We start from the raw sequence: 22032 nt of genomic DNA, 5'->3' as shown, positions 1-22032 counted from the left end.
TTAGCGGTAATTTTCATTTTCTTAAGCTCCGTTCGTTTGGCGGAAAATATTCTCCCGGAAAATATTTTCCGGGTTTTCCGGTGTTCGGGGGGTGGAAAACATTTTCCGTGGGAAAATATTTTCCTTCCCCCCCTCACAAAATAACCTAAATCTATGGAAAATGACTTCCGCTTCTTCAAAAGCGGAAATCATTTTCCGGAGCTTCTTCTTTTTCTTCTTCACTAAGGTCGCCGGCCGCTGGCCGCCGCCGCCGATCGCCCGTCGGCCGCCGCCACCGATCGCCCGCCGCCGCTACCGCTTTCTACCGATCGCCGCCGCGCCGGCTACCTCCGCTAATCGCCCGCCGCCACGCCACCGCTCGCCGCCCGGACGCTGAACGTTGGCCGCGACCGCTGAACGCCGATGCCGGCTGCCGCCGCCGCCGGACGCCGAACATTGGACGCTGGTCGCCCACCGCCGCGGCCGCCTGCCGCTGCTGCTGGGCTGCTGGGCCGCGTACGTTGGCTACTGGCCGCCGACATGCGCCACCATGGCGCGGCGGCCGCCACTAGTCATGCCGCTGCTGGGCCGCGCCGGCCGCCGGCGAAAAATATTTTCCGAAACTTTTTCATATTGATCACCGAACACCGAAAAATTATGTTCCAGAAAAACATTTTCCAGGAAAATGACTTCCGAGAAAATATTTTCCAAAAGAAGAATATTTTCCGCCAAACAAACGGAGCCTTAGTTTGAATTTGTATGTTATTGTTGAGTCTATGAAGCCGATATCGTGTCATCAATGACATAACATATTGTGCCGTTTATAGTGATCAATACAAATTTCAACTTAGACAAAAAAAAACTAGTAATTCAACTATGATGAGATATCACTTACTAAATGAAGATGTAACTCTCCTTCATTTAGCCAAAGAACAAGAAAAGCTTTCGGAAATACAATGATTGTCAATATTTCATTTGAAGATGCTAATTTGTCCTCATCAATTTTGTTAAATTAAATCCGACAAAACAAATTTGTCGAAGGAAAGAAATGTATATGGATTTAGGACACCATATACATTGACCTTTTCGTGGGAAATACAAAAGATATTTTAGCATATACTATCTTTTGCTCATTCTAGATAGGTCTACTTTGGGAACAACTTGCTCACGCGTACCTACACATATGTCCAGCAATGCACCTCCTAACATATCTTCGTGCATTACTTTTTTTACATCAAGGCCAATTGGGTAAGTTTAAACTAGCTGTATCCTATACACATACCAAATTATCTATAAAATTATCTGATTATTAATTGTTTGACTAATTAAGTGCTGGCCCAATTTGGTCATCAACTATTTTTTGGCACTTGAATTCTATTTTTTAATTTTCCTTTTGTTTTCATTTATTTAATATTATTGCATTAGAACCCTTTCCTTAGCGTCTTTTTCCCTTCCGTTGTTTTTAAATTACATTCCTTTAGTAATTGATTATTTCACATTCGAAAGAGTAAAACAACAATATAATTAGGCTTCGTTTGTTTTGTAGTAAACATTTTTCTCATTTTCCAGCATTTGGTTTACTTAAGAAAATAAGTCAACGGAAAATGTTTTCCTAATCAATAGAAAACCTATGCTTAAATGCATGAAAATGATTTCCTTTTTGAAAAATCGAAAAACATTTTTCAAAATATGAATGCTAGTTCCCGTGTCCCCGACTTTCAAGTCTAGGTATCTAGCGACCAGGCCCGGTTCCATTGAGGTCGGGCACAGGCCCTCGACGCCCATGCCTGGGGTCCTTTGAGGCGAGCTCAAGTCTTGGTACCCGTACTCAATGTCCCGCCACTCGAGCCCATGTCCATAAAGGCATTGCTTGGGTCCCTGAGCTGGAGCTCAGTTCCTCGGCACTCAGGCTCGAGTCCACAAAGGCCATGCACAGGTCCTCAGCGCTTGGGCTAGAATCCTTAGTTAATGAAAGGTTTGTTTTTGTAAAAATATTTTTATTAAAAAAATCGAATTTTTTTTATTGTTCCTTTTCTTTTTTTTTCTTTTTCTTTTTCTTTCTTCCTCGATGATCGGCCACAAACGAGAGACGAGCTTGCCCAAGGCTGGCGAGGCTCGAGCTTGCCAAATTCCGACGAGCTCGAGCCTCACTAGCCTCGGGGAAGCTTGACCTCACCGACCTCTGATTAGGCTCTAGCTCGTCGGAATCTAGCAAGCTCGAGCCTCCCCGGCTTTGGGCGAGCTCATCCCTCACCTATGGTTGTCGCTGTGGCAGGTGACCAGCTAAGGAAGAAGGAAAAAGTAAAGATAAAAAATAATAAAAGTTTTTGAATTTTTTTGTATTTTCCCTAGAAAAATAAAATCAGATTTTCCATACCAAACAGTGGAAAATATTTTTAAGTTTTTTTTTAGATTTCAGTCAAACACCGCTAAATATTATCATTTTCTTGAAAAATGACTTCTTGAAAAATATTTTCAAGAAATATCACATTTTCCGTAAAACAAACAAAGCCTTAGCCAGACATCCTGTTCTATACTAAATTTTTTTGCCAAAATCCTTATGAATAGTAATTGACTTTCGAATCTAGTAACAAGTTCCTCATCTCTACCTCTCTTTATGTGTGCGTATATGTGTGCGCATGTGCGTGCCCTTGTTTCTCTATTATAAATAATTTGAATTGGAATTGAGAGGATGTTCGCATTTATATATGCTCGCTAAGTGGTATGATAATCTTCCACAATATACAGTATTCAGTTTAATGTAAACTATAGACGTAATTTTATAGATATATCTACTTGAATTTGTTGATTTTGCGGCGACCTCTTTGCACCCTTGTACTTCTTTTATGAAAATAGTGTTTTTGTTGTTTAATTCGAAATACATTGGCATCAATTTCAAGAAGCTGTATGACAGTCACGATGACATCCAAGAAAACAAGACGAAATGTATTATACACAATTTTCATCATATATGTTACAATCATTTTTGTGGGAGTTGTCTCATTTGAGAGGAAAGTCAATCAATCTCCTCACAAATCATTACATGGATTTCTTCAAAGTTTGTTAACACCTAAATTTTTGCAATGTACTTCCCTATTCATTGCATAAGAAAATCATGGGTCGAACTCGATCATTGAGGACTTGAGGACATCAAGGGTATTAGCTGGCCAATTCTCTCTTCCTATCGGATTAAGCTTTTGAGTTGAATTTTTTAACACCGTCATCATGTCATAACGGCTCCTAAGCAAGTGATCTTAACAGAAGTCCCAATAGTTATGGCAGTTAACACAAGTGACATATGTCGTCGTTGGTTCATCCGCGCTCCTCCTCTGCATCTAGTAGTAAGTGAATTTTCTCTCACTGCATCGTCCACACTTGACTTGATCAGTTGTGGCTTTCGGTGCGATTCCTAGCTCACATTTGGACAAAGCTTTCTCCTTTATCTGTTGATTTTGAAGTTGCCTCTCATCCCTAGCCATTTCTTCTGTGGTCATCTTTAGGAGCCTCTATGGCTTGACATGGCCGAGAAGAACTTTTCTCCTGAAATCCGGGTTGTTGGGATCCTTAATGTTGAACATTATGGACCTATACTTCACCTTGTGGGTGCCGTTCATACGACTCCAATTCTGGAACATCGTTGACTCAACTGAAACAGCGATCCTAGATGGGCCACATGCATTTACTTCTTCAATGATGTCGTTGCTCGCTTCACCAGAAACTCTGGACAATGCCTCGAAGAGAAGTTCCCGTACCTTGTCCCTCATCGGGTCATTGCATTTAGTCACGGAAGCAGACAGCGGCGGAGCAAGATTAGGAGACAACTTGCTCACGGGACAATTTGGCTTCTCTTCAGTAACACCAAAGTCCAATCTTGACATCTTCTCAAAACCGAGTACCATTTGGCTCGGTTCTCCTTATCTTTTCTTCAGACCGGAAAGAGGAGGATTTTTTTAACCTTATTCTCCCTGGCTTTTGCACACTCATTTTGAACCACGCTACCATTCTTCTTGCATCCCTTTGATTCTTCCATACAATTTGTTTCCGTTGCTGAATCAAGTCGGATGCAAAAGCTTGCATCATCTTCCTAGGATGTTTTGTAAGGCGTCTAAGACTTTTCTCAACCTAAGAATTTCCAACCATGTATGAATGTAAAAGAGTGAGTGAGGCAAGTGAGCACAAAGGCAAAGGCACATGCATATTATAGCAGACATAGTAACTGCACATTAGGATATGATGAAGGACTCCTGCCGTCTGAATACTGATACGCAGGAGATAAAACTTCAGTAACTGTGTCATAGAAAGCCTTGATAATCTGCGTTTGCTGAACAGAAATGGGGAAAGCTTATTTTCTTACTGTTAAGGCATAATTTTTGTCTAATACATGCCAAATAACTTGAGCTGCGAAAAATAGCTGTTTGCATGCTGGGAACTCTCCAGCTTCGACATTACATTCTGCTGAAGTCAATGGCTGATATTGTTGCGACCTTAGATGTGTGAAAATAGCTTCCTCACTCAATCCTATGGAAGTATCTCCAATCTGTTTTTCGAGGTGGAGTAGTTCCTAATAAGAAAACATACGACGGAAAGCTAAGTATTTCAAAATCACCTCTCCTTAACTAAATCATTTCTTAAGTATAGACAACGCTGCTCACTCAAAGGCCAAGTACAGTCGCAATTGCATCACCGTTGATGTTGATCAATGTGTACATCAATGGACATTTTGTTTGTTTTTTAGTTGTTTGAATGCAAAATACATGATTACTCTTACAAATGTTGTTAAGGGGCTCGAGCATATATACACACATATACACACATGCGAAGAGGAATTATAACGACATCACTATTTCAGACATTTCGACATTAGCATGAGAAATAAAACTCCAAAATCATGATTATGAAAAATTTCTAGTCTCGCATTACCTCATAAGACACGTCATCTATGTCGAGATGCATTATCATATATTCATCACCGCCATCATATGCATCTTCTGTTGCTTAACCTGGTAATTCTTGAATATTCTGCATCAATTTGCACTTGTTGAACTAAAAATAGCAACAACAAAAAAACAAATAGATATAGCCGCTTCTTTATTTCTCAAGTTGAAGGTGAATAGATTGAAAGAAATTATCTTCAACGATAATTAGTGCTGTAAGTCTATGCTACGCCTCAACAGTATAAATTTGCAAAATATTTTTGTATTTGCTAGCTAGATAGAGTGGTTGTCCCTTAAAATCCCATCGAAAATTTCCAAACCCTAATTCTCTAGTGATAAAATCTTTTGGAAGGGGACCTAAAAGTTTTCAGAGGACCTAATTATCATATGTATAGTAGCATGCAAAAGGGAAATGAACGGGGAGAAAAGAAGTTGGCTTAGCCAACGAAGAGCGAAGATTGCGGGCAAGCACAAGAAACTCACATAGTTTCTCCTATGCGCTTCTTCTACGTATGAGGTCGGCTCTAGTTGTTTAAACCCTGATCGGGTTCCATCGGAGAACTCAATTGGGCTACATGGCTACAGATCGTTAACTCCCGCCAATCAATTTACATCTACGCAACTGGAATTCCTGGATGGGCAATCAGAAGGAAGAGGCAAGCTAGAGCTCGTCCCCCGATATTGTCTCTGCCGCTGTGGGCCGTTGTTCAAAGGAGATTGTATGCGGTATGTTCTGAAAATGTAACAGAATTAGATATTTATGTGTTGGCCATGTTCTGTGATATGCGTGATTAGGTCTTATTTATACTACTAGACTTGAAACCTCAAGAAATCTTTGCATATTCTCAATTTGGTTCCTTAATTAATTAGGGTAATCTCATTGGCAATTTTAGTCGATATACTTCCTTGAAAGTAGTATTTGAGATTAGAGCTTTAAATCGAGACAAATTCTTAGTACCAATTATATGATGCATTCCCATATCCCTTATGCTCTTCATGCATCGTATCAAACTTTTGATTATCATTTCTATACTGGATACAAAAGATATTTTACCATATACTCTCTTCTGACCATTCTAGACAGGTCTACTTTGGAAACAACTTGGTCACATACACATACACGTATCCACCAATACACCTCATGACATATCTTCGTGCATTCATTTTTCTAAATCAAGGCTGATTGGGTAAGTTTAAACTTGCTGTATTCTATACATTTACCAAATTATGAATAAATTTGTATGGTTATATATTAATTACTTGACTAATCGGGTAACAGTGCTGTGATATACTCATGGAAATGAATTATAACAATTTCACTAATTCAGACATGTCGATATTAGCATGAGATATAAAAGCTCGAAAATCACAATTATGAAATTTCTATTCTCACATTACCTCATAAGACATGTCATTCGTGTCGAGATGCATTTCCATATGTTCATCACAGTTGTTATACTCATCTTCCATGCTTGAAGTTAACCTGGTAATTCCAGACAATTCGCCATCAATTTGAACTTGTTAGACTAGACACAGCGTCTTATTCATTTTTCTATTAAAAGTGAATAGATTAAAATAAATCAGTTTCTACTACAATCATAAAATATGCTTTTTATGAGTATGTCTTTTCGCTCTTATTACATGCTTTTCTATAACACCAATAGCAGTAAAGTTTCAAGTAAATACCTCCGAGTTGAACTTTTTTTAGGTGGAAGTTTAAAATACATGCAAGCAATACGAATCTCCGGTGAGACACAATAAGAGGTCATTACCATTATGGCATTACTAGATTGTGGTTAATCGTTGTCAAAAAGAAATTTTCCATTAAAGGTACATAAGACATCACCTTTTTCTCCTTGACACGGATTTTCCTATACACGATGATATTCTTAAAAAGTTTCATGTAATTACATATGATCAAAATATATATTGATAATTAAAGTTGATATCCAATATAGAAATGAGAATTGAAAGTTGAATATGATACGATAGTCTTTTGGCATCAAGCCGATGAGGTATATGGGAATGCATCACATAATTGGTAGTAAAAATCCGTCACTATTGAGAGCTCTCAATCTCAATGCTCCTCTTCAGGAAGTATATCGGCATATTCCCATTGAGATTACCATAGTTTATTAAGGAACCAAATTGAGAATATGCAAAAACTTGTTGAGTTTTCAAGTCTAGTACTATAAATACAATGTCGCAGTTCCTACGATGGAACATGATAAACACGTAAAAGACTAAACAGACTAAACCTCCCTCCTCTAAGAATGCGAGTGCAATGAATCGGTCATGCCACCGTCATGTCCTTATACTAATAGCTCCTAAGCAAGTGATCTTAACAGAACTTCCAATAGTTATTGCAGTTAACACAAGTGACATATGTTGTCATTGGTTCATCGGCGCTCCTTGTCTGCATCTGGTAATAAGTGCATTTTCTCTCGCCGCATCGGTCGCACTTGAATTGATCGGTTGTGGCTTTCGGTGCAGCTCCAAGCTCACACTTGGACAAAGCTTTCTCCTTTATCTGTTGATTTTGAAGTTGCCTCTCATCGCTAGCCATTTCTTCCGTGGTCATCTTTAGGAGCCTCTCCGGCTTGACATGCCCGAGAAGAACTTTTCTCCTGAAATCCGGGTTCTTGGGATCCTTAATGTTGAACATTAGGGACCTGTACTTCATCTTGTGGGTGCCGTTCATTCGACCCCAATTTTGGAACATGGTTGATTCAACTGAAATTGCAATGCTAGATGGGTCACATGCATTCACTTCATCAATAATGTCTTCGCTGGCTTCAGCAGAAACTCTGGACAGAGCCTCGAAGAGAAGTTCCCGTACCCTGTCCCTCATCGGGTTGTTGCATTTGGTCACCGAAGCAGACAGCAGCTGAGCAGAACCGGGAGACAACTTGTTCGCATGACCATTTGGCTTCTCTTCAGAAACACCAACATCCGACCTTGACAACTTCTCAGAACCAGGAGTACCATTTGGCTCGGTTTTCCTTTTCTTCAATTCAGACTGGAAAGCGGAGGTTTTTTTAACCTTACCCTCCCTGGCTTTTGCACACTCATTACGGTCCACACTACCATTCTTCTTGCATCCCTTGGATTCTTCCATAACAATATGTTTCCACAGCTGAATCAATTCAGATGCACAAGCTTGTATCTTCTTTCTGGGATGTTTTGTAAGGCGTCTAAGACCTTTACCAATCTGAGAAATTCCAACCATGTAAGAATAGAAAAGAGTGACTGAGGCAAGTAAGCACAAAGGCAAAGGCACATGCATAATATAGCAGACATCGTAACTGCACATTATGATAAGATAAAGGACTGTTGACGTTGTGAATACTGATATGCAGATGATAGAACTTCAGTAGCTGGATCATAGAAAGCCTTGGGAATCTATGTTTGCTGAACAGAGTAGGTGAAAGCTTATTTTCTTACTGTTAAGGCCTAATTTTTGTTTAATACATGCCAAATAACTCTTCCAATGTAACTTGTGCTACGAAAAATAGCTGTTTGTGTGCTAGGAACTCGAGAGACACCTAAAATCATGACCAGTGATATCAGTTATGCATCATAACAGATGAAATAATGAAAAGATCAAAATATGAATAATGAATTTGGGGACGAAAAAATTACCCCGTCGACAAAAAGAATTATTATTTCGAATTTCTTTCTTTACATGAACTAGAAATAAAAGGCTTCCGGTTTTTTACAAGATGAAATGTGTGGTCTCAACAACACTGTTGGAAATTCTATCTAACGATGTCGTTATGCTAGCGATAACCTTGCCTATAATACATCTACAAGCATTATACTCAAGCAGCAAGCACATCTAAAGTTCCATGGTACTCTTAAAAAGAAATTAATTTACAGAAAAGAAAGCTGTTCCTTGTTCACCACATTCTCCATAAACTATCGACGAATGCAGAACAGCATACAACATTGAATCTCCTTTTCTAATTCTTGAACGAGAAAGCTCAATTGAAGAAAATTCACTCTTTCACTGGTCCTACTCAGCTGATAATAAAACCGTGATCATAACACTACCGTGATCCTACTCACCTGAGTGGAGACGAGGACTTGAGTCGTGACAGGGAAGGACTTGAGGCGCTGCAAGGCGTCAATGCATTGCCCTTCCTCGTCATGCCCTCCACCTTTCCCATTCATAGCCGCCGCATCCGCAGCTTTGCTCGCCAATTGGAACACCTCGACCAACTCCGCCTCCATCTCTCTCTCTCTCCCTTCAAGCTTCAGCTTCAAGAACGTTAACACATAGCACAAATCAATTCGTCCACATTGAAAACTACCTCATGCGCATACAAAAGAAAAAGAGCCATTTTTTCCAAACAAAACTGCCAAAACAACGTCTAAGATTAAGCAAACAAAATCATTCTGCCGAGGGAGAAAAAGATCAGGTAGACTGAGATGTCAAAACCTGGCAAAAATTCAATTCCTACCTGAACTATTGGAGTGGCTAAGTTGGAATTAATTGCTTTAGTTAGTCTAATAATTTGTATGGTTTTCACATTATACAATTATTTAGGTTCATTTCAATTAACTATTACAATCTTGGCTATTTGTAGGCTATAAGAAACCCATTGTTCATATGAATCAATAACTCAAAAATGATTTCATGACTCGCGTAAAATGCATGTTTTTCCTAAATGAAAGAACGTACTTGTAAAGCTTCTATACATTATGGATCTTTTCCTTAATCAAGTTTGTCCATGAGATTGATTAAATAGTCATGAATTTAGATTATGCGGTCACTGCATTTTTCTACTATTGATCATCATGACAAAATTCTCCTTGTAGATCTATATCTTGGATTCAAAATGACGAACCTTAATTATATAATCAAATGAAATTGTTAAAATAAACTTTAAAAGTATTGAAGCAAAAACAGCCCATGATTCTTCGTTAAAGCTTATAAACAAATAAAATATCACATAGAAAAGAAAGAAATGCGAATATACGCACTTGATCAATCGACGATAGAGGAAGCACCGGCCAGAAGTAAACCTTGTTCAGAATCAACCTACAAAATATGGTCATTCATAAAAAAATGATAAATACATGTACACGCTCACTTATATAGAGAAAGGGTAATCAAATAATCGTAGAGTTATTAGAGAGCATAATAAAAGATACATCCAATTTTATCTAATATGCATACTTTTCCTTATATTTATCGAGAATGAAAACGAACTACGGTGACATCATTGCAATGATTGCATGAAATAAATCCCAGAAATTGAACTTATATAATATATATGATTGTCTCGACTATCCTATATAAAAATTGAATTTAGAACATCCAAATAATATGGTTACAAGTGAAATATTCCACGCCCCGCCAAGATACATCGATCTATTAGATCAAGTCCTTAGGCATCGTGATGCAATCATTTACACTTGAAATTGATACTTCAATTACAATTTTTCTGTCAAAATTTTGCAAGGTACAAAAAAGAAAGAAGAACAAAACTGAAGCATGGAAAAAGAGAGAGCATGAGATGGAACAATAAACAACAAGTATAGATCGTTACAAATATCAATACCCTAATGAAAATATAGATAAAAGAATCAAAATAAAAAAATCACTTGAAAAAATATGCTTGATCTATCAAACACATTTGAGATTCGAACGATCGAAGTACCATACATAGCACTCAAATTCTTCTTCACATTTGATATAAAAAAACCAAAGGGCACCAGTTGAAAAAATACCTATATCATCTAACACTCGAAAGAGGGATATGACGGGGAAAAAAGGAACAAGAGAGCACACCAAAATTTTGATGTAATAAACATAGATTAAGACAAAGGGATGAGATGTTACCGAAATGAAGACAAACTTGAAGAAGACAAGTCTGCAGTGCAGAACTGTCTCTATTTATATTTTCCCTGCTCATGCCTAAACGAGTAAATTCAAACTTACCGTATTGGAGGAATTTCTCATAGTTGACATCTCTTTTTAGTTACAGAGAAACCCTAATTCCAATTGTACTTTTGTATTCGGATTTAATTCATTGACTAGCCTCATTTTGTTTAATTCATATTATTTTCTTGGTCCACTGTTTTCCCTCTCCCATAATATCTAAAACGTTTTGATCTCAGTAGATGTTAATTTTTCCATAGATCTTCTAATGTCCGTTCCTTGTAAACAGAAACTATTTTGTTATCCCGCATTGATATTGGGAAGCCCGGGAATAACTAGATTTTTAAGTTAAAAATGTACTTGTCAGCGTATAGGTAAGTGATATATCTAAGTTCGTTAGCTCAATTTCTCCAAAATTCAAATGATTAATCTTCTTAGAAACGGATTGACCGTACACTAGTTACCGTTATATATCCTTAATTTATTGTCTATTTAATTATATATTTTTCTCGTTGGCAGACAGTTAACGGCTCTTTTATATTTTTAGTTTGAATTTGTTCGTTATTGCTAAGTGTATGAAGCCGATATTGTGTCATCAATGACATAAGATATCATGCCGTTTATAGTGATAAATCCAAATGTCAACTTAGACACAAAAAACTAGTAATGCAACTATGATTAGATATCACTTACTAAATGAAGATGTAACTCTCTTACATTTAGCCAAAGAATAAGAAAAGCTCGGAAATGCAATGACTGTCAATGGTTCATTTGAAGATGCTAATTTGTCCTCATCAATTTTGTTGAAGAAAATCCGACAAAACAAATTTGTTGAAGGAAAGAAAAGTATGTGATTTAGGATACCAAAGATATTTTCGTGGGAAATACAAAAGGTATTTTAGCATATACTCTCTTTTGCTCATTCTAGATTGGTCTACTTTGGGAACAACTTGCTCACACACACCTTCACACGTATCCAGCAATGCACCTCCTAACATCTCTTCGTGCATTCCTTTTTCTACATCAAGGCCAATTGGGGGAAGTTTAAACTTGCTGTATTCTATATACTTACCAAATTATCTATAAACTTATCTGATTATTAATTGTTTGACTAATTTAGTGCTATCCCAATCTGGTCACTTTCCTACATAAAGACCAATTGGGTAAGTTTAAACCTGCTGTATCCCATATACTTACCAAGTTATCTATAAACTTATCTGATTATTTATTGTTTGACTAATTAGGTGCTCGACCAATCTGGTAATTAACTATTTTTACAGGTATATACTTACTGTATCCTATATACTTACCAAGTTTAAACTTGATGTATCCTATATACTTACCAAGTATATACTTACCTATATACAGGCAACGCCTGCCCTAGCCAAATTTGGGCGAGAGTCGCCTCGCCCTCGACCAGTGCGGCAGTAAGGGCTAGCCTCATCTGAACTGGATTTTATGTAAAAATCGGGTCATTCCGCTAATTCCGTCTAATTTGATTAACTGAAAATGCTGATGTGATTTTTTTTAATATTTTATCTCTCCCATGTGGCGTCCTACGTGGCATTAAGGTTAACTAAATCACTAAAATGACGTCGTTTTGATATGAATCCTAATTTTACACGAAATCTTAATTAAATTAGGTTAAAATATCCAAAAAAATTTCCATAAAAAAGACAACCTCAAAAAAGAAAAAAAGGCTAAAACTAAAAAAAAACACAAAAAATAAAAAATCTAGGCCCTCCACTTGTGGCTACTGTCCCATCACCGATGATGCGTCAGCAATGGCCAGTGGGGTCGTTGGTGGCTTGGCGAGGGCCGGTGACCCCGTGGGGCATTGCTGACACAACACCACCGATAGGGTGGCAGCTACCCTCTCACCTATAATATTTTTCTTTTTAAAAAAAAATTAGCTTTCTTAATTTTTAATCTAATTTAACTAAAATTTAGGTTAAAAATGTCTTTAGACAAAAATGCCCTTAATTGGCCAAAATATTAAGTAAATTTGGTGAGTCGACATGGCCCTTATTCAAAACCTATGTCTTGATCACTTTAGGGTATTTTTTTAAACAAGATCTATTTTGGGCCCTTATTTGAGAAAATGAGAACACTTCGGACTTTATTTGGAATTTTTCATTTTAATGGGTGCGGTCTATTATCCGCCTGTAACTCATGTTAATCAAAAGGGATCTCATTGAACTGATCAATTGTAATTTGTACTTGCTTTTTTGCTCAGGAAGGACTGAAATTGGTGTTGGGACGTACTTCAACGGGCATCTATTCAAGAAATTACCTGGAGTATGTCTCACAATGAAGCGCGTTAAAGCTTCGATGATGGAATATAAAATAAAGAATAACATTTACTAATAGTAGTTATGTAATTATTTGGCTGCATTTGATTAAATAGGATAAACTAGTCTCTAGTAAATAGATAAATGGATTTTTTAAACATGTTTATTGTTAGTTATTCATCATATATTTAAAAGGCCCAAACTACAGTTTACTCAATTGGCTTGATTTCGTAAACCGCTCAACCCCATGTATTTTCACAATTTCCATTTTTATTGAGAAATTTCTTTCTCATTAACCGAATGCATATTTTCTGAAAAAAATAAGAAAACGAAAGTAAAACAATATGGGTGACGGGGTTGCGTAGAGTGGAGATGGTCATAGTAGTCCTGCTCTTGTCTTACGTGCGCAAAAAATTCCTATAGAAAAAAACATAGCTACTGCAAAAAAAAAAATGAAGGCCACATTTTTTAAATGGTTAGTTTTTCTTTTCAATATGCTATTTTTCATGTTTAAGTTGAGGGACGGTTTTAATTTTTGAACACAAAAATGACCGAAAGCTTTCCAAAAAGTACATGGGCGGTTTTTAACCGAAAAAAAAAAAAAGGAGTTGAGGGACGGTATTAATTTGTTAACTAAAGTACATGGACCAATTCTGACATTTCACCTTCACAATATATGTCATTGCATCCGATAATATGTCCTATCTCTTACTAATTCTGTTTCCAATCATAATCTGAGCTTCTTGGCAATACCCATGGTTTGCTTCAATCGCGCTATCTGTTTAGTTTGTCTCAACAACAAAATATTGTGGACCATTGGTTCTTAACCATATGCTTATCACTTTAGTCCTATAAGAGATGATAAGAGGAAGAAGAAGAAGATGGTGGTGGTGGTGATGGTGGTGATAGTTAGGGTGGCCGCGGTGGTGATAGTTAGGGAGAGAGAGAGAGTCGACATTGAATAAAAAATTCTGAGTCAACAAATCTCTAACCGCATTAAGCCCCATTAGCAAATTTCTAATGGCGCTATCGCCACGATTGCAAATTTTGTCACCGAACCGATCAGAGATGACACTAACACACTTTTCAAAAAGTACAAGGACGGTTTTGAAAAACAATTTAAGGAAAATTTTGATTTTTAAGCTAAAGAATAGGAACCAACAGCGAAATTTCACCTCCACAATAATTATCATTACAACCTGTAATTATGTTTATCTCTTAGTGGTCCAGTTTCCAATCATAATCTGAGCTTCTTGGCAATGCCCATGGTTTGCTTCAATTGCACTATCTATTTAGTTTATCCCTTTAAAGAGATGATTGACCCAGCTACCTACCTTCAAATTATAACTTTTGAAGACAACTTTTGGGTAGCCAGAAAGGCTGCTATCTGTTGATGGATAGGATTAGAGTGGAGGTGCACGAGATATATTGTTACATCTACTTGAATTTGTGGATTTTGCTGCGGCCTCTTAGCACCCTTGTACCTCTGACTTCTTTTATGAAAATAGTTTTTTTGTTGTTTGATTCAAAATACAGCGGCATCAATTTCAGGAAGTTGTATGAGAGTCATGATGACAGGCGAGAAAATAAGACGAAATGTATCAAACACTATTTTCATGGTATATGTTACAATTATTTCGGAAAAAGTATCAGAAAAGTCCTAAAACTATTGCTACGTAAGCCGGCCGACATCAATGTCAGCAATATCCAGCTAAAATTAGCTGGAAAGACTGAATAAATACTATGTCAAAAAGTTTATAACTAAATTTGCATAAAAAAGTGTTTATGATTAAATTGATACCAATATAATAGATTTATGACTTTTCTGATACTTTTCCCCAATTATTTTTGTGGGAGTTGTCTCATTTGAGAGGAAAGTCAATCAAACCTCCTCACAAATCATTACATGAACTACTATCATTCATAATTTTAAAGCTTTCCTTTTGCAAACTGGACAAAAATCCCTTTAATGAGCCATTTCCCGATGCAGCCATAATGAAAGTAATGCCCGCAATCCAACTTTCCAAGCTTATCTTCAACAATGTAGTCATCCTGCAACAGTTTCAGCGAAATAAAAAGTACAATTTAGTAGCATATACATATTCTAAAGTGTAGATAAATATGTAGGGACAAAAAAAATTATCCTTCAATTCTATCTTGATATGCCTTGAGTAAATGAAGTGGTTCTTACCAGACAAATACACCACGATTCGGCTTGGACATTAGATTTTGCCTAAGTCGAGGGTTGATATTGCTTCCTCATTCAATTCCATTGAAATAGGAGTGCAATATGTTCTTCAAGGTGGAGCAGTTCCTAATGAGAAAACATATGAGGAAAATTTAAAGTATTCTATATATCAAGTTGGCTCTAGTAGTTCAATCCCGAATCGGGTTCCATCAAAGAACTCAATTGGGCTACATGGTTCCCGCTGATCAATTTATTTACTTCTGTGCCAATTGGAATGTCAAGATGGGCGATCAGAAGGGAGAAGCAAGCTATAGCTCGTCTCGAGATGTGGTCTCCGTCGCTATAGGCCACTGTTCAAAGGAGAACGTATGGTATGCTCCATAGAATGTAATATTATTGTATCTTTATGTGTTTATTGTGCTTCATCATAGCAACGGCGAGGTCGTATTTATAGTACTAGACTTGAAAGTTCAATAAATTTCTGCATATTCTCAATTTGGTTCCTTAATTAACTATGACGATTTCCTTGGAAATCTAGTAGATATATTTCCCTGTAAAGGAGTATTTGAAATTGAAAGCTTTAAATCACGACGGATTTTTTCTACCAATTATGTGATGCATTCCCTATTGTTCATGCTCCTGATGTCAAATGACCATTGCATCATATTAAACTCTTGATTCTCATTCCTATACTGGATATGAACTTTAATAGTCAAACCATATTACGATAATTTATGATTATATAGACCTTTTCAGGAATTTTATCGCATGTATAAAAATCAATGTCAAGCAAAAACGAAATTTCCCACGAAAGATACATAAGATATTACCTTTTTACCACCTGACACGGATTTTCCTAAACACAAATGAAATTCTTAAAAAGGTATATGCTATTACATATTATCATAATATGGCTTGAAAATTAAAGTTCATATCCAACATGGAAAGGAAAATCAAAATTTTAATACGATGCAATGGTCTTTTGGCATCAAGAGCACGAGATGTAAGGAAATGCATCACATAATTGGTAGTATTTAAAGCTCTCAATCTCAATATTCCTTTTCGGGGAAATATATCCACTAAATCTCCAATGAGAATATGCAAACATTTATCGAGTTTTCAAGTCTATTATTATAAACACGACCTCGTGATTCCTACGTGAAAACATGATAAACACATAAAAATACAATAATATTACATTTTTCAGAACATACCTCATACATTCTCCTTTGTACAGCTGCCCATAGCAACATAGACGCTATCCTTGGACGAGCTCTAGTTCACCTCTCCCTTCTAACCCCCACCCCGGCATTCCAATTTCCGTAAAACTTTACTGAAGCGATGACTCGACCGGAATGGGGTCGTCACTCGAGCTTACCGGAGCACCCTATGGCAATATAGAATTGTACAATATTCAATCATAAGAGTCGATGGAGTTTCGATTTTTCGAGCTGAAGTTGAAATTAAGTGTCCTTAACGTTGCAATATATGGTCATCCAAAAGTATAGCACTTCCTGGAGAAACATTTTGCTCAGTAAATTCACTGCCATTGTTGTGATTCATTGTCCTAAAGGAAGAATTGATATTGTTCTGTTCATCTTCCATTGTGGAGACCTGTAAATGTAAATCCTTTTGTCAGAGGATTAAAACTAAAATAGTTATATGTGGGTATACACTGTTCACAGTGCCAGAAATAGAATAGCTCTTAAGAACAAAAGATTAACAGGAGGATAAGATTATCTTGGAAACTCATAAAATATTTTCCAGTAAATGAGAAAATTATTATTTTGACCAATATATCCAATATTGCAATAAGTTACGGCCCGTAACTAAAGTATGGTCTTAAACGATAATATATAATAAAGTAACTTAGGATGCGCATGACAACCATTCTGTGCCCCGGAACTATTTCTGAACAGAAATGATTTTTTTTTATTCTGTGCCTGGAAACAATTTCTGTGCATTTGAAGGCGTTTGGTAAACTGTCCAAAATTTCTATTCCTGGAATAGAAAAATGCGTTTGGTAACTACATACAAATTTCGTTTTATTAATAATATTTTGAATTGTTTAATTTTTTTTTCTTTCTACCCAGCCTAGGGACGGCCTCACGCCTCAGGCCGGGCGGAGGCGAGGGTCCCTCGCCGGCGAGGGCGAGGGCTGGACCCTCGCCGCCGGGCGAGGCGAGTCAATGTCGGCTCATGAGCGCAGGCTCGGCCTCGCCGGACCGGGCGAGGCCGACCGCTGAGACCGACCTGCCAGCCGCCTCGGCTCGTGCGGCGAGGGTCCAGCCTCGCTCCCTCGCCGGCGTAGGGGGACTCGCCCGCCTGCGAGGGCTGTGACGCCCTCGCCGGCCTTGGGCTATGGCCGGCCGCCGGTCGCCGGCGACCGGCCACAACCCAAGAAGAGCAACACAAAAAGAAGAAAAAAAAAAAACTGATTCTCAAAATTGTGCCGAGAAACAAGAAGCAACTTTTTTTTACTTCTTGTTTCTCTTTCAAAATTGTTTCTCTGCACAAATATTTGCAAAAATGTGCCCGGGAACAAAAATTTTACCAAACGCATTTCTGTTCCCAAACTATTTCTGGGAACAAAAAAACAGAAATTTTCACTGTTTGGCACGTTACCAAACGGGCCCTTAATATATCAACAAACAAAATAGTAGGTGTAAAAATTGAGAAAGCCGAAGCTATGTAAATCGGAATTTTTTCAAACCTAAAAATCAAAGTATGACATATCCTGCCTCCCCAAAAAAAAAAAGATTAGAGTGATAGGAAGATGATTATTATATGGGAAAACTCCAAAAATGGGCCCAAAATTAAGTCATTTTCTTAAATAAGGGCCTGAAGTGCACATTGTCTCAAATAAGGATTTGAAGTGGACAAATCGTCTCAAATAAAGGCATGGAGTGGCCAAATCGTCTCAAATAAGGACCTTTGGTAGGCCAGTAACTATTCCATCATCGGAGAAAGGGTATTTTAGGCAAAAAAATTATAAATATATTTTTTTGATTTTTTTACCTTCTTTTTCTTTTCCTTTTTCTTATTTCTTTTTCCTTTTTTCTTCTTTCCTTCCCCAGCCGTCATTGCGCTTGGCCGCGCGACCTCCACCGGCCTCAGGTAAGGGCCGCCCAACCCATGTCGAGCAAGGGTTGCCCTCGCCCACCCAGCCCAGGCGAGGCGACCCTCGCCCGACGCCGGGGAGGGCGACCCAGGTGAGGGTCGCCTCACCTAGGTTGGGAGGGCGAGGGCAACCCTCGCCTGCCTAGGCAAGGGCAACCTTCGCTGGCCCGAGCGATGGCCGACGGAGGGAAGAGAGGAAAAAAAAAGAAAAGGTAAAGGAAAAGGAAAAGAAAAAAATAGAGAAAGGAAAAAAGAAGGAAAAAAAAAGTAAAAGACGAAAATACCCTTTGGTTGGTGAGGTCAGGTCCTTATTTGAGACTGATATAACCACTTCAGGCCCTTATTTGAGATAAAATTCACTTCAAGCCCTTATTTGAAAAAAAAAGGGAAAATTCCAAATAAGAACCCGAAGTGCTCTCATTTTCTCAAATAAAGGTTCGAAGTGGACTTTGTGTCAAATAAGGGCCTAAAGTGGCTCTAACAATTTCAAATAAAGGCTTCACCCCGCCAGCCGGCCAAATTTTCCGATCGATCAAGGACATTTTCGTCCAAAAATAATTTTAATATAAATTTTAGTTAAATTAGATTAAAAATTAAAAAAAAAAAGGTTTTTTTAAAAAGAAAAACAAGAGGTTGGCCAGCCAGCCCTCCCCACCTACAACTACCGGGCCATCGTCGGTGGGGTGGCAGTGATGGCCAGTGGGGTTGCCAGCGCCTCAGCGATGGCCGACGACCCTCGCTAGCCAGAGGCGAGGGCCAGTCGGGAGACGGCAACGACCTTCTCCCAGACCTGGTCGAGGCCCGGCAAACCTTGCCCAGACCGGGGCAAGGTCCAGCGACCCTCGCCCAGATCTAGGAGAGGGTCGTTGCCCTCTCCCGGCTTTAGCGAGGGCCCGCAAGCCTTTGCCTCTAGCTAGCGACCCTCGCTGGCCATCACTGAGACGCTAGCGAGCTTATCGCCCCACTAGTGATGGGCCGGCGGCCACAAGCGGGAGGGCTGTTACTAGCCCTCCCCTTTGTTTTTTGTTTTTTTTTTTTTTAAACTTTAGCTTCTTCTTTTTTCATTTTTGAGTTTTTTTTATGGAAAAAAATAGAAAAGGAAAAAGAAAAAAAATCAAAAAAGGAAAAAAGAATCAAAAAAATTAAAAGACAAAAATGTCATTGACTCTGGTGAGATCATGCCCTTTTTTAAGACTAAGATGGCCACTTCAGACCATTATTTGAGAAAATGATGACACTTTAGTTTCTTATTTGAGACATGGTTCACTTCATGCTCTTTATTTGAGAAAATGAGAGCACTTCAAGTTCTTATTTAAAATTTTCCCTTGAGAAAATGAGGGCATTGCATGCCCTTATTTGAGACAAGATCCACTTCATACCTTTATTTGAGAAAATAACTCTACTTCAGGTCCCTTTTTGGAATTTTCCCTTATTATATTAATCATATTATTGATACAAAAGCATACATTATCATCAAATGGTGAACCAATCCACAATGTAATGATCATTAATCATGTATTGTCGCTAAAAATAAAAAATATATTTTTATTAACTTATTTTTTCAAGCGTTAAGAATGACTAAAATTGAAAGAAATAAATAATTTTTTCAAATCACTAATTTTTCACTGAACAAACCCAACCTTCCGATCCGTCGGTTTCGCAAAAAATGTAACATTTTTGGAAAATGTTTTCTGGAAAGTTATTTTCCTAGAAAATGACAATAATTTTCGGTGTTTGGTTGAGACTTGAAAATGAACTAAAAAATATTTTTCGTCAGTCAGTATGGAAAATCCTCATTGCACTGCTTTTAAAAAAAAATTATTTTTTAAATAGAATTTTTAATTATTGTTTATTTTTAAATTTTTAATATTTCGTTTCTTTTTTTTCTTCCTCTACCAGTCGTTGGCCTCGGTGATAGCCAGCGATTGGCCACAGGCGAGGCTCGGCCTCGAGCAAGGCCGAGCATCGTCGGATCTGGTGAGGCCGGCTTGGCTCGAGCTCACTGACCTTGGGCAAGCGAGGCGAAGTCTCGCCTATGGCTGGTCGCCAGCCAAAAGAAGAAAACAAACAAGAAAGAAAAGGAAAAAAAGTTATTAAAAATTATTTTTAAAAATATATATAAATAAAAATAATGATTAAATGTATTTGGTGAAAAAAAAGTAAGGTGAAAGAAGATATGGAAAATGTTTTCCGCTTCAAGGTGTATTCTACATTGGTGAAAAATATTTTTGCTTGATTATTTTATTTTTTTTGAATTGAACGTTGGAAAATACGAAAAACGTTTTCCTAGAAATTGTTTTCCGTGAAAAAAACGTTTTCCTTGACTAGCTGGTTGGGCGAGAGTCAACCTTGCCCATGGCCCGTAAGGGAATTTAATTAATTTTTTTTTCAAGCATTAAGAATGACTAAAATTAAAAAAAATATTTTTTAAATCACTAATTTTCCAATAAACAAACCCAGCCTTCAACTTTCTCTGATTAAGCCTAAAAAGAAAAGGGTTAATACCACGAAAAACCCTAAACTGGTACACTTGTGACACATTTACCCCAAATTATTTTTTTGACCACAAAAAACCCCAAACTGGTACACCTGTGACAATTTTACCCCGAACTATTTTTTTGACCACCAAAAACCCCAAACTGGTACACCTGTGATAATTTTACCCTGAACTTACCACAGAAAACCCAAAACTGGTACATATGTGACAATTTTACCCTTAATTAAATTTTTAATATTATTTTTTCGAATTTTTATTAATTTTTTCTTTTTTTCTTTTTTTTCTTCATCTTCAACCTCTAGCCGGGCCGCGCGGCGAGGCCGCCTCGCCGGCTGCCGGGCGAGGGCCGCCCTCGCCGGCTGTCGGGCGAGGCCGCCTCCCCGGGTGGGCGAGGCAACCTCGCCTAAGTCGAGCGGTGTCCTCGCTCGACGCGGCGAGGCCGCCTCGCCCGGGTCCGGCGAGGGCCCTCGCCCGACGCAGCGAGGGTCGCCCTCGCCGGATCCAACGAGGGCGACCCTCGCCCGCTGTCGGGCGAAGGTTGCCTCACGCGGCGTCCGACGAGGACGCCCAGCTTGGGCGGGCGAGTGGCAACCCTCGCCCGAGTCCTGGGCGAGGGTCGCCCTCGCCCGACGCCAATGCCGTGGGTAGCCCGACGCCAGTGAGGGTAGCCCTCGCCCGACGCAGGCGAGGGTCGCCCTCGCCGGCATTGGGCAAGGGTTGCCCTCGCCGGATCTGGCGAGGGTGACCCTCGCCTGCGTTGGGCAAGGGCTGCCCTCACCGGCGTCGGACAAGGACAGCCCTCGCCCACGCCGGCAAGGTCAAGCCTCGCCAATGGCCGGCGGGGCCAACCTTGCCAGCATCCGCCTCTGGCCGGTCGTCGGTCCGGCCAGAGGTTGAAGATGAAGAAAAAAAATAAAATAAAATAAAATTTAAAAAAGTAAAAAATAATATTAAAAAATTAGTTCGAGATAAAATTATCACGTGTTTACTAGTTTGGGGTTTTTTGTGGTCAAAAAAATAGTTTAGGGTAAATGTGTTACGAGTGCACCAGTTTAGGATTTTTTGTGTATTAACCCAAAAGAAAAAAAATAACGGTCTCTTCAATTTCCTTCTAGTTGACTTGACTCTCACCGTGC

At 38.6% G+C, this 22032-nt stretch overlaps 1 protein-coding gene and 1 pseudogene across 1 annotated transcript; both read right to left on the bottom strand.

The window, feature by feature from the left end:
* Positions 1-3233: 3233 nt before the first annotated feature.
* On the bottom strand, positions 3234-4688 carry LOC115677003 (transcription elongation factor TFIIS-like; annotated as a pseudogene).
* Positions 4689-7254: 2566 nt separating this feature from the next.
* Positions 7255-9146, bottom strand: LOC115677048 (transcription elongation factor TFIIS-like). Its single transcript, XM_056316228.1, has 2 exons — positions 8982-9146; positions 7255-8124 (listed from the first exon to the last, which is right to left on the bottom strand). Exons 1-2 carry the CDS (start codon positions 9144-9146, stop codon positions 7255-7257), a joined length of 1035 nt encoding a protein of 344 aa, XP_056172203.1.
* Positions 9147-22032: the final 12886 nt, after the last annotated feature.

Source organism: Syzygium oleosum, unplaced genomic scaffold (genome assembly GCF_021117445.2).
Source record: "Syzygium oleosum isolate NSW1041296 unplaced genomic scaffold, Sole_v2.1 Sole_v2.12, whole genome shotgun sequence".
Lineage (NCBI taxonomy): Eukaryota > Viridiplantae > Streptophyta > Magnoliopsida > Myrtales > Myrtaceae > Syzygium > Syzygium oleosum.
The sequence above is the reverse complement of the archived record's forward strand: the minus strand, read 5'-3'. Positions and strand labels throughout refer to the sequence as shown.

Coding starts and splice junctions, on each gene's coding strand:
- LOC115677048 (XM_056316228.1), bottom strand. CDS start 9,146: ATGGAGGCGGAGTTGGTCGAGGTGTTCCAATTGGCGAGCAAAGCTGCG. Junction 8,125..8,981: donor AAGTCCTCGTCTCCACTCAG/GTGAGTAGGATC, acceptor GGAATTTCTCAG/ATTGGTAAAGGTCTTAGACG.